General features: G+C 52.0%; 1 protein-coding gene across 7 annotated transcripts in view; it reads left to right on the top strand.

The window, feature by feature from the left end:
* Positions 1-13587, top strand: part of Sts (steroid sulfatase) — a 120817-nt gene that overhangs the window by 61868 nt on the left and 45362 nt on the right. For all 7 annotated transcript variants that reach the window (XM_058579028.1, XM_046443344.2, XM_046443346.2 and 4 more), the window contains 4 exons: positions 4152-4292; positions 5970-6091; positions 6171-6293; positions 8796-9219. In XM_058579028.1, coding sequence (XP_058435011.1) covers positions 4156-4292; positions 5970-6091; positions 6171-6293; positions 8796-9219 — 806 coding nt within the window. In that variant the 5' untranslated portion in view covers positions 4152-4155. The remainder of the gene's footprint in view (positions 1-4151; positions 4293-5969; positions 6092-6170; positions 6294-8795; positions 9220-13587) is intronic.

Raw genomic sequence — 13587 nt, 5'->3', positions numbered from 1 at the left:
TCCCTCTCCTGGTTATTTTTAGATCCATCATGCATTAGTAGAAGTCCTGGCCAGAGCAATTAGACAAGAAAAAGAAGAAAATGGGTATGTCCATTGGAAAGCAGGAAGTTAACGGATCCTTGTTTGTAAGAGAGAGCTTCTTTATATAGGACGCCCTCCAGAAGACTGTTGGACTAACAAACCAGTTCAGTCAAGTGGCAGGATAAAAAACCCAGCGCACAAATCTAGTGCTGGACGAATGACCCCCAATTGAGCTGGGGGTTCTCAGAACTGTTCTCTGCCTGCGAATCCCTGACTGGATGATCAGAGCGCTGTTGGATGGTTCTGTGTCCCACTCAACCCCAAGACTGCCCCACCATCTTCTTCCCGGGATGGTCGCCATATGCATTTATGGAATGGAAGTGGATCTGGTGGATCTGCTGGTGAATTGCTTTGGGTGGCAGAAAATAGATTAGGTCAACCAGCAAGTGACCTCTGTCTACCACTTTATCATCCTGGCAACCTTTTATTTGCGTTATCCTAACCGAGTGCCCTGTGGTCAAGGTGGCATCTCAGGATGATGGGGAGGAGAGGGATTCAGAAGGGGGTCGGAGCTCATGGATAAAACCCGCTAGCTGGTGACCCCAGGTGAATCCGTACCCGACTTTCAATTCTGGGCTCATTTTACTAGCTCCCGAAAAAACAGAAGCTGCCAAATTAAGGAGAGAGAGAGGAAAGAGCAAATAGCTAACAAGAACAAACTGAGTGTTTCATTTTATTTTTGCAGCTAGTGCAAAAAGAATTCTTGCTTCCTTTCTCAGCCCACTGTTAGCAGAGAGGAGTGCAACTGGGCTTTGGATCCTACAAGTTTCCCGAGTCTGTTTATTAGTGCCAACTGTTTTCTGGTGAAGTCTTGAGGGTTTTCTGTATACAAGACCACACCGCCTGTAAACAGGGGGAGTTGGATTCTTTCCTTTGATTCTTTTTCTTGAATCGCTCTGGCTACGACTTCCAATAATGCACTGTGTATCTCGAGATAATTACAAGAGAGGGTTTTGAATCTACTCATAATAAAGGAGTGATCAATGTTCGGGGGCATGGATATGCTCAGGGTCCTGGGGTTGATCATCACCCAATACATACGTGCATCAGAAGAGCGTGTTGTATCTCATAAATATTCACAAACAGGAGGTGCCAATCAAAAACATAAAATAAGTAATCATGGAAAAACTAACAAAACTGCATGCATGACTTATTTCCTTGCTTGCTTATCTTTCAAGGAAGGGAATCGAGGGAAATTGAGTTTGCATTTTTTTTATGGAAGTGGAAGATATTTCAAAGGGAGAGGGGACCAAAGGGTCATAAGAAGATGGAGAGCATTAGTAAAGCCTGGCTCCGCGGTACCCATGGGTGGCAGTAGGGATTCTCGGATTTGGGTTCAGACAGAGCCATGGTGGAGCGAGACGCTGGTACTCTTCCTGTGGTGCCCAGATGATGGAGATTTGGCCCCATGGATTTACCAGATAAAGAATGAATTCCCTGGAATCAGAGGACTGAAATGGAGAAGTCTTTGGATCGCTGGTTCAGGTACAGGATGATGTCCTCTGTTATAACCTCTTGCTTGCCGTGGTGCTGACGTTAGGAGAGGTGTTGTTTTGTTTTGGTGCTGGGGACATAATCCAGGGGCACTTTGACACTGAGCTACGTCCCCAGCCTTTTCATTTTGCTATTTTGAGACAGGGTCTTACTAAGCTGCTGAGGCTGGCCTCCATCTTGGTGATCCTCCTGCCTCAGCCTCCTGAGTTGCTGGGGTTAAATCACACCCAGGCGGCTGTTTAGACGGAAGCTTGCTCTGTTTGTATGGATGTTGCTGAACGTACTTGGAATTCTTTTTTTTTCTCCCCTCATGGATATGGGGATGAAGTCTGGGTTTACCAGAGGCAGCATAAGTTAAATAATGGATTGCAATGGAAAATGGTCTCTCAAGGGTAATTCTAGGGGTGGGATGGTGTCTTCCATGGAAGAACCTTTTGGTGGACTCATCATCTGTTGAGACCAGTCCCTTACAAACCCGTTCACAAGGTGGACCTCTCCTCGCTCTTTGTCAACAGGTGTGTGAGGAAGGAGCTACGATTCTGTTGGGACTTTCAACTCCAAGCTCAGTACTCATAGCCCCCCAGCTCAGGCAGCAAAAGATTTTACATTAAAGATGGATGTTTGAGTTGGCTTCTTCATTAATGTGACCAAAAGACCTGAGAAGGACTATTTAGAGGAGGAAATGTTTATTTGGGGCTCACGGTTCCAGAGGTTCAGACCACGGTTGGCCGACTCCATGGCTCTGGCCCAAGGGGAGCAGAACAAGATGGCGGCAGGGCCTGGAGGAGGAGAGCAGCTCAGGACAGGGCACCAGGGAGCAGAGAGAGCTCTGCTCACCAGGGACAGGACAGAGACCCCAAAGGCACAGCCCAGGGACCCCCTCCTCCAGCCACACCCCACCTGCCTGCAGTCACCACCCAGTGAGTCCATCCAAGTGGATTAATCCACTTTTTAGTTTACAGCTCCCATAGTCTTATTATTGCACCTCTGAACATTCTTGCATGGCCTCACACATGAGCTTTTTCATGTCTAAACCATAACAATGTCACAGGGGATGATAATTCTCACCTGGGGGACACAAGATCCTGGACCCACACCCTCGCCCATCTAAGCATCCTAATAGAACATGCTCCCTCCAACCCTGGCTCATCCATCCCCAGACGCCCATCCTGCAGAGGAGAAGAGACCCTGCCTGTCCCCTCCCGCAGCCTGCAGGACGACGGTAGCTCATTACCTTGCCGTCCACTTGGTATTGTGAGTGCTTTTTTGCTGAGTCTCGGTAAAACAATCGAGTCAATCTTCATTGACTCACAGGAGACCTGCCAAGGAAATTTGCTGGCGGCCTCACTCTGGAGGGTCGTGAATACTCAACGGGAAGGCAGAGCAAACATGGTCGGGGGGCGGGGGGAAATCCACTTAAAAAGTGCAAAGCCGGATGGACAAGGTCAGGCCCCGCCGAGTAGCCAAGGGAACTGAAGTGTTGACGGGGGGAGGACTGAGGAGGCCTGAGGGTATCCCATCCTGCTCAGCAGGTCACCCGCGCACCTCGCCGTGGCTCTGCTGGGTGCCCCCTCGCAGCCCCGTCCCGTCCTGAAGTCGGCCCTGTTCCCCCCTGGTTTGCTAAGGCGTCTCCTGCTCCCTCCTACTTCTCCGAGGGAGAGAGGGAGAGTTGGGAAGGTGCAGCCTCCAGGTTCCTCTTGTTCCTCAAGCTCACGCCGCCGTCTCCAGCCGCTCAGGGGCTTGCAGGTCCCTCCCCTGGTGAACACGGGGTCGGCGACACCTGTCTGTGGGCCCCAGAGAAGGGGTGCACGTGCGCCTGGGCCCCCACTGCTTCCCGAAACCCTGCCGATCGTTTATTCCTGCAAGGAATCCAACGCCCCAGGGGACATGTCCTGGGCGGACAGACTCAGAGGGATGGAGAGACGTTCTCTCTGCACACTGCTGACCCTCGCACTCGGAGCGCCGAAAGATGTCTGCGGGTTCTCCTCTTCTAAAACAGTGACCTAAACCGGAATCTGCAGTTGGTTTTAGAAAAGGAGCAACATTGCAGACTTGTCCTGGACTCAATGAGCAAACTCCGAACTCCTCCAACAGAGATGATGGGGCGTGGTCGGAGGCTCCGTTGGTGTTGGGTTGGGGAGATCTGCGGGCCTCGGGGATAGTTTTCTGAGCACAAAGTCCAGTTTGGGTCCAGGTTAGGAAGGAAAGATCTTGGCCGGCCGCTTGGAAGGAACTGCGTGTTTTGCAAATAAACACACTAGAAAGAGAATGAAGTTTATTCTTTCTCCTCCTCCTCCTCCTCCTCCTCCTCCTCCTCCTTCCCCCCCAGGGCCTTGTGCATGCGAGGCATGCACCCTACCAACTGACCTCTGTTCCCAGACCAAGAATGAAGTTGTTGAGTAGCAATTTCCTAGACCTAAGTGTCTTTGGAGCCTATGGCGTCTGGGGTGGCTGGGACGTACGTGTGGCCTCTTATAAATCTGCAGAAGGAGGACGGAGGGTCACAGAGAAGGAAGAGGGGACCCCCACCCCCACCCCACCCCATGCTACCAGCGTCTTCCAATTCTCTTTTGCAGGAAGATGAGGGTCCTTTTCCTCCTGCTGGTATTTCTGGGGGGAACCCAGAGCCACACAACGTCAAGGCCGAACATCGTCCTGTTGATGGCGGACGACCTTGGCATCGGAGACCCTGGGTGCTACGGGAACAAGACTCTCAGGTTTGCACGCCCAGCTCCTGGGTGGGCACGTGGCGCTGTTCACCGGCAACGGGCTCCCGTAGAGGTGGACGCGGAGGGACAGAGCTCAGACCGCAGGACAATGTGGAAGTCCCTTCAAGTGGGGCACCCCCGGGCGTGGCTTTATGTGCACACAGGGAGAAACGGGGAGCGTGGATCGTCCCTGAGTTTGGGCTTGACCTGGAAGACCTCAAAGCCACCACAGGAGTGAGCGTGCCCCCCTCCAGATGTTCTCTTGCTCTGCCGACGTCTCCCTGTCCCCCCTTTCGTCCCGTTCCGTGTCTTTTCTTGGGCATCCGGCTGGGTTCCAGGTGGTCCCGAGCCTGTGCCAGCTCATCGGAGCTTAGGGACCTTTATTGTCACTTCAAGACCCACCACCCGGCTCTCTGTCCATCTCCAACCCACCTGCACTCTCCTGGGCCACGTGGGCTGCAGGAACAGGACACCCCAGCCCGGGGGGGCTTATCAGCAAAACATGTCCTGCTCTCAGCCCTTGAGGCTGCAGCCCGAGGTCCAGGCGGGGCCGACCGGGGTCAGCTGAGGCTGCTTGCTTCCTGCTCCCAGAGGGTGCCTTCTCCTGGGTCCTCCGTGGTGGACGGGCAGGGGGCTCTCTGAGGCACCAACCCTATTCATGAGAATCTCCCCTCACAGATCCTACCTCCTAATACCATCACCTTGGGCTTAGGCTTCCACACAGGAGATTCAGGGCATCAATTGCATTCAGACCCTAGCCCTGGCCAAAAACCCACGAGGAGCAATGTCACATTTTACGGTGGTACAGCTTTTTAAAAACCAGGGATAACTCCAACAGTGGGGAGAACACAAGGTGGGGCAGATTCGGGGCACCCAGCTCACGGGTATTAACCAGCACCTCCTGGAGGAGGACATAGGGTTGGGAAGCCCTGTGCCTAGAACTGCCATCACTCGGGATGTCATGCAAGGGCCCTGTGGTCGCTGTGTGATAGGCGATGGGAGTTCCAGATTCCTTTTCTCTCGTGAACAGTGAATAAACCCTGCTCCCTGTGCAGAAGACCAGTATAACCTAAATTAAAAGAGAGGGCACCCAGCTCTAAAACTGGATGATTCTTCGAAAAATAATAAGAACAACTTGCTCATAAGACATCGCCAAGGGTACCTCACGTTACGCCTGAATCTTCTTAACTTTTAGGCATTTATTCACTTATTTTTTAGCTGTTCAGCTTGTCGGGTTATTGTGTTTATTCGTGGTTGACGGATAAAGAAAGCGAGGGACAGGAAATCAAGCAACTTGCTAAACTTCACACCACAAGTGACGGCATTGAACTTGTTGTTTTTGAAAGAGTCCTGCAAACTGGGTGCCGAGGCGCCCGCCTATAACCCCAGGGGCTCCCCAGGCTGATTCAGGAGGATCCCAACAGTCTGCTTGGCATTCAAGCCTTGCCCCCCTTCTGTCCCACGAGTCCACTCTTCCCGTCCCCCAAGGCCAGAGGGACCAGGAGCCCGGTGCCCTTGGAGGACATGAGTGGACCCACGTGGATCATGGTTTGGTTCCCATCTTGAGTTCCGTGCCCCCACTTGCTCCCCTCCCCTACGTCCCTGAGAGGGTTCCCCGTGTCCCAGAGGGACCAGGTCAGCTTGGCTGGCACGGTCCTCACCAATGGCGTGGTTCTTTCACCCCAGGACACCGAACATTGACCGGCTGGCCAGCGGGGGGGCCAAGCTGACCCAGCACCTGGCGGCGTCGCCCCTGTGCACCCCGAGCAGGGCGTCCTTCATGACGGGCCGGTACTCGGTGCGATCGGGTAGGTGACCATCATCCCGGGGGACGGCCAGCTCCAGGGTCACTCTGGTTCTTAAGGGCGTCTTCCGTTGGCCCCTCAGGAATGGCGTCGTGGAACAGAATTGGCGTGTACATCTTCACGGCTTCCTCTGGAGGGCTGCCCCCCAGTGAGGTCACCTTCGCCAAACTCCTGAAGAGCCAGGGCTACTCGACGGCGCTGATAGGTATGGAGTCCTCAGGAGGGTGCAGGGGGGCGTGGGCAGGGCTAGCCAGAGAGCAGGACAGGCTCGGGCAAGCTCAGGGCGACGTCACCCGCACAGGGCACATCGTTACATAGGGAGCCTCGGGGACGGTGTCACCCAGACAGAGCACATTTTACATGGGGGTGAAGGCACTCGGCTCAGGGCGAAACCATGATGAGCATGTCAGGCTAATTGTGTGTGAGTGTGTGTGTGTGTATCTTTATATGAGTTGGTGTATATGGATGGATGGATAGATGGATGAATAGATGGAAGGATGGATAGATGGATGGATAGATGGATGGATGGATGGATGGATGGATAGATGGATGGATGGATGGATGGATGGATGGATAGATGGATGGGTGGATGGATGGATAGATGGATGGATAGATGGATGAATAGATGGATGAATAGATGGATAGATGGAAGGGTGGATGGATGGATGGATGGATGGATGGATGGAAGGATGGATGGATGGATGGATGGATGGATGGATGGATGGATGGATGGATGGATGAATAGATGGATGGATGGATGGATGGATGGATGGGTGGATGGATGGATGAATAGATGGATGGATGGATGGATGGGTGGATGGATGGATAGATAGATGGATGGATAGATGGATGGATGATAGATGGATAGATGGATAATAGATGCATAGATGGATGGATGGATAGATACGGTGGACACACAGAGTAGATAGAGAATGGATGCATGGATAGATATAGTGTGCATAGAGCAGGTAGAAAATGGATTGATGAATAAAGGGATGGATGGACAGAGTACATGGGTAAAGTGGATAGAGAAATATAGAATGAACGATGGATAGACACATATATCTAGTGGATGGACAGAGGGGATACGTTGTAGATGGATGGATAGATAGAGTGGATCGATAGAGAGATAGAGAATTGCTGGGAGGATGGAAAGATAGACAGGTATGGTGGATGCATAGAATAGATAGAGGATGGATGGATGTATGGACAAACAGACACATACATATAAATAGTGCATGGATAAAAGATAGACAGATAGATGAGATGGATGGATTAGATAGATAGGGTAGAGTAGACAGGATGGATGGGTGGATGAATGGGTGGATGGATGGACGGATGGATGGATGGATGGATGGACAGATGGATGGATGGATGGATGGATGGATGGATGGATGGATGGATGGATGGATGGATGGGTAGATGAATGGGTGGATGGGTGGATGGATGCATGGATGGGTGGATGGATGGATGGGTGGGTGGATGGATGGGTGGATGGGTGGGTGGATGGATGGGTGGGTGGATGGATGGGTGGGTGGATGGGTGGGTGGATGGATGGGTGGGTGGATGGATGGGTGGATGGGTAGATGGATGAGTGCATGGGTGGATGGATGGGTGGGTGGTTGGATGGACAGATACAATAGTGCATAGATGATTGATAGATAGGTAGGGATGGGTTACATAGGATTGAGTAGTTAGAAAATAGATAGAGTGGATGGAAGAGGAGATAGAAAATGTGCGGATGGGTGGACGTACAGAAAGGTAATGCACACCTACAGTGGGTGGACAGAGTGGATAGACGGATGACGGACGGATAGAGTGAATGGGAGAAGTAGACTGGCGGGTGGGTAGATACTGATAAATGGATGGCCGGGCAGACGGAAGGAAGAATGGATAGAGGGGTGAAACGTGAATGGGCCAGTGATCAGTAGGTAGATGATGGATAATATGGCGGCCGAGAGAGTCATGGCAGATGATAGACAAACAGCTGGACATGCACAGAGGACGCTTACAAACCTACACGTACGCACCGTCCTATCATATTTTCAGTTCTGGGGGACGGTCCCATCCACCTGAGTGATGTCCCCTTGTGCTTACTGATCAGTTTTAAGCTGCTCACCTGATGAATCCCAGATGGTGTAGCCAGGCGCAGTAGGGCACAGCTGTGATCCCAGTGGCTCAGGAGGCTGAGGCAGGAGGATCGCAAGTTCAAAGCCAGCCTCAGCAACTTAGCGAGGCCCTAAGCCGCTCAGCACGACTCTGTCTCTAAATAAAATATAAAAAAGGCTGGGGATGGGGCTCAGTGGTTAAGTGCTCCTGGTACCAGAAAAAAAAAATCCCTATTATCTTTCTGCCTGCCCCACACCTCATTTGGTGACACGATTAATACTTTATAAAAACGTTTTGAAATGATTGCTGAGCCACTGGGTGTGACTTCCTCGTGCCCCTGGGGGTAGCTTTAGAGTCAGGGTTCATTTCCCCATTTAATACCCAAAGAACTCGATTTCTGGGTCCTCAGATTTGTTTTTAAGGCACGGTTTGCCCCCAGGTCTGGGGAGGACCCCGGAAGGTTCTGTGGCTGCTCTTTGGTTTCTCTGCTTGTGGGTCGTTCGCTGGTTTGAATCTCCAGGTCCCTTCTCCTCTGGGGGGGGATGCGTGGATCCGACACGCCCGGGACTCAAGTTGTCCCCGCCACTTGTCTTCTCAGGGAAGTGGCACCTCGGCATGAACTGTCACAACAAGACCGACTTCTGCCACCACCCCTTGCGTCACGGCTTCGACGAGTTCTTTGGGATCCCCACGACCAACCTCAGGGACTGCAAGCCGGGGGAGGGCACGGTCTTCGCCTCGGCCCACCGCTGGCTGGTGTTCGTCCCGCTGCAGGTCATCGGGCTGGCCGTGCTGACCCTGGGGGCGCTGCGCTGCCTGGGGCTGCTGCGGGTGCCCCCGGGCGTCTTCCTCGGCCTCCTGCTCCTGGTGGCCCTCGTGCTCCTCCTGTTCCTCTGCTGCCTGCACTTCTTCCGGCCGCTCAACTGCTTCCTGATGAGGAACTACGATGTCACGCAGCAGCCGCTGTCCTTCGACAACCTCACCCAGAGGCTCACGGCGGAGGCCACCAGCTTCATACGACGGTGGGTGTCCCCTGTGCGCCTGGGGATCCCCGGGGAGAGGAAGCCCTTGGCTTGATCCAAAAACGGAGGAAGGTTCTCTAGACCCATGTCCCGTCCACACCCAATGGGCTTCTCTGGCCGGGTCTCTGCAGGGGGGGACGCAGGACCCACAGGCTGTGCATTAAGGGGACTCCCCTCGGGAGGACCCCCTCGAGCAGGTGACCAAAGGCCCCGGGAGTCACCTCGGGGTCCACTGAGATGTGCACAATGACAGACGATGACCTTGGGGTCTAAACAGATGGAAAGGTCCAGAATATCTTAGGCTGATCCTCGAGCCAAGAATCTCCGTGAATTAACTGCGTGACGTGTGCAATGGTTTGGGGCCTGGGGGATCCCATTTGGTCCGTGGTCTTGGATATTTGGGACTTAATTGTGAAACACACTTTTAAAAAATTCTTCTAAATTTGTTGTAATTATATAAGACAGTAGAACGAACTTTGATACATCCCATATAATGGAGCATGACTTCTCCTTCTTCTGGTTGTACATGACGTAGAATCACACTGGTCATGGAGTCGTATATATGCACATGAGATAATAATGTTGGATTCATCTACTGTCCTTCCTACCCCATACCCCTTCCCTCACTTTCGCTCCCCTCTGCCTAATCCAGAATATCTTAATTCTTCCCTAGTGCAGCCCCCATTGTGAATTAACATCCACATATCAGAGAAAACAGTTGGCTTTTGTTTTTTGGGGAACTGGCTTATTTGACGTAGCATGATATTCTCCAGCCCCATCCATTCACCAGCAAATGCCATGATTTCATTCTTCTTCAAGGCTGAGTAATATTCCATTGTGTATATGTACCACATTTTCTTTTCTTTTTTTAAAAAGAGAGAGAGAGAGAGGAGAGAGAATTTTAATATTTTATTTTTTAGTTTTCGGCGGACACAACATCTTTGTTTGTATGTGGTGAAGAGGATCGAACCCGGGCTGCACGCATGCCAGGCGAGCACGCTACCGCTTGAGCCACATCCCCAGCCCCCACATTTTCTTTGTCCATTCACCTGTTGAAGGGCACCTAGGTCGGCTCCACAGCTTAGCTGTTGTGAATTGAGCTGCTATAAACATGGATGTGGCTGCATCCTTTAACGCAGCTCTGAGAGAGATGTGCTCGTGACTTGGTGGTCTTCTGTGGTCAGAGCGGGGTTTGTGGGCTCTGGAGATCCAGCCGGTGGAGGCTCAGTCCTTGGTCTGGCAGAGTAGAGGTGGTTGGCCCTTTAAGAGGCGGGGCCTACCAGGAGGTCATTATTTCAAGGGGGACATCACTCCCGGAAGGGATTGGTCGGCTGCAAATAGCTGGGCATCTTTCTATGAGTCTGCATTTCCCAGCAGTGTCTCAGAAATATCCATCTCTCGTGCAAGGACGGTCCCTAAGTGGCCCTTGGATTCTGTGGCCAATCCTTTATGAGACCAAGTTGTCTTTACAGAAGTGACTTAATCGCTTGATCGTGTGAATCTGGGGCATCATAGCAAGACATTGTCGTGGTCTCTCAGTGCAAGAGTTTGGAAGAGAATCAAAAATGTTTTCAATTATCATAACGATTCTGAAGCCTGACCCGATTATTGGGATTCTATTGAGATTTTCTGCAATTTTCTCCCAGAACCAGAGGTTTGAGAAGTTTCAACAACACCGTGCTTGGAGGTTACGGTTACTGAGTTATAATGAAAGGGATTTTTTTTCTCTGTCTCTTGGAAATAAATGGTTCTCGTGTACATGACTCTGATTCACACGGCTGGTATTAGGGAAAAAACTAGCATTTTTAGGCCGTGATGTTGTTGACAAAAAGATGCTTCTGACTTGCATGGTCTGAACATGCAAAGACTGAAAGCAACGAGGTAGAAATCACACTTGGATGAAATGGCCCTCTTGTGTTTTACCAGTTACCTGATTCAACAGAGATGTCAAGCAAGAGTCCCGAGAGATTTACCTCCAGATAGTGCCAAAGCGTCACAGCAAAAGTGGCTCGGCGCAGTGTTGACACGGCATCTTTTCCCCCAAAGATGTGAGACACAGGTGCCTTTGAATTCAAAATTGCCCAACTGAAGCCCGGCGCAGTGGCACACACCTGTCATCCAGCGGCTCCGGAGGCCGGGGCAGGAGGATCGTGAGTTCAAAGCCAGCCTCCGCCAAAGTGAGGCCCTAAGCAACTCAGGGAGACCCTGTCTCTAAATAAAATGCAAAATAGGGCTGGGGACGGGGCTCAGTGGGCGAGTGCCCCTGAGTTCAGTCCCTGGTACCAAAACAAAAACAAAAACAAAAAAATCACCCAATTGAAGCAGGAACCTTATTTAGATGTGTTCAAAGTTTTAAAAACATTTGTGTGTGTGTGTGTGTGTGTGTGTGTGTGTGTGTGCGCCTGGCTCCCAGCGCATCATACATCAGAGATGTCGTAAGAAGCTCTTATTTATAAACGTCACCGTGCATGCCGTGTTGCTGGAGGGATTTCTGTGCACGGCGAGCTGCAGATCGGGGAGCAGGAGTGACAGCCCTCGGGGCCAAGACGCTTCAGGGCTGTGTCATGCCCGTAAATGAGGTCGGCCGTGTCAAAGCCGGAACATGCCCCGGGATCCAAGGCACCTATTTCCGAGGCAGGAAAGTGATGGTTTGGCCTAGGAGCTGTCCCCTTCCCTCCTTTTCTCCCTGAGGGATGAATCGGGGTGGAGGGGGCTTCTGTTCTCAGAGGGCTGCACAATTAGATGAGGGGTGACCCCGGAGCCGGCTCCTCCTCCGTGCCCTCTAGTTAGCAGGAGGTCCACGTCACCGCTGCAGAGAGGAGGGAGCCGCAGGGTTAGAGAAGGGACCCAGCCCTCCTCGTGCGTCCCGAGTCCTGTCTCAAAGCTCTGGTCTGGGTGCCGTGCGCCGCGAATCCCACTCAGGTGCATGACCAGACGTGCAGGGACCAGCCCCTGGGGGGTGGCTGCCAGGTGTGCAATGAGGCACCGAGGACGTTCACATTGTCCTTGTGTGTGTCCTGCACACCCATGTCCTCTGCTCTCTCTCGGGCAGGTTTACTGACAGGCACAGTCAGCGTTAACGGGCAGGGAACTGAGGCGTTGCACGGGGCCCAGGGCCTTGGCTCCAAGCACAAAGGTCTGCACCCAATGCCTGAGTAACCAAGGGAAGAGACGGTAGCTGTGTCTTGTAACTGTGTCACCAAGTAGGCCTCGGTGCCCTTTTCTCAAAGTACCCATCACTATGAGGGTCTATCTTGCAAAAGAGAAATGATCTAATTTTTTTTTGTGTGTGTGACCAGGGATTGAACTCAGGGGCACTCAATCATGGAGCCCCATCCCCAGCCCTATTTTGTGTTTTATTTAGAGACAGGGTCTCCCTGAGTTGCTTAGGGCCTCCCTTTGGCTGAGGCTGGCTTTGAATTCATGATCCTCCTGCCTCAGCCTCCCCATCAGCTGGGATGACGGGCGTGCGCCACGGAGCCCGGCAAAAGATCTGTTCGTAAGGCAGCCAAGTGATGAGATGGGAGACCGAGTTCCAAGTTGGCCTCCCCGAGGGACAGGTGTTAGGAATATTTATGGGGTGAAGAAACAGGTTTGGGGAAAAGTGTGGGAGATAAGGGAATGGAGTATCCGGGGGTGCGTGATCAGACTTCATGGTTGTTCACGGACGGCATGCTCAACACATGGTACAGGTAGCACCCTGGGTCCAACCCCCAGGACTGCAAAAGGGAAAGCAAAATCATCTTGCTAAATTCACCATCACCCTGCCACAGGATAACCTTTAGAAGAGCCAGAGACTCCTGCATGACCAAGGGAAATGCCAACCCGCACACGGAAACCGGCACAGTTAAATAGCCCTTATCTGACCTGCTTTGACCATTAGCATTTGGGAACCCAGATTTTTTTTTTAAGATTGGTGGAGTGTAGCTTTCAGTCCCCTGATGTCCCAAAAAGCAGCTATTGGACCCCAGCGCAGGTCCAGCTGAAGAGCTGATGATTGCATCTGGTTTGAGATGGAGCAAACCCCGCGGCGTCCCTGAGAAACCACCTAGGCACCCGTAGCCTTTATGACCACACAATGAGAAAGGAGTGATAATGGGTGAATTTAGGTAGATCTTTGTCGTTGTCGTTGTTTTTGCGATGCTGGGGATTGAACCCAGAGGCACTCTACTATGACCTACACCCCTTGCCATTTTAAATTTTTTTTTATTTTGAGACAAGGTCTTGCTAAGTTACTGAGGCTGGCCTCCAACTTGTGATCCTCCGGCCTGAGCCTCCCGAATAGCTGGGATATCAGGCGTGTGCCACCGCACCTGGCTTAACTTGATGATTGTATTCACAAAGCAGTGTCTTCTTTAGTTCAAGTGA

This window comes from Marmota monax, unplaced genomic scaffold (assembly GCF_021218885.2).
Source record: "Marmota monax isolate L192 unplaced genomic scaffold, Marmota_monax_Labrador192_F-V1.1 WCK01_AAM20220418_F8-fsc00168, whole genome shotgun sequence".
NCBI classification, from domain to species: domain Eukaryota; kingdom Metazoa; phylum Chordata; class Mammalia; order Rodentia; family Sciuridae; genus Marmota; species Marmota monax.
The sequence above is the reverse complement of the archived record's forward strand: the minus strand, read 5'-3'. Positions and strand labels throughout refer to the sequence as shown.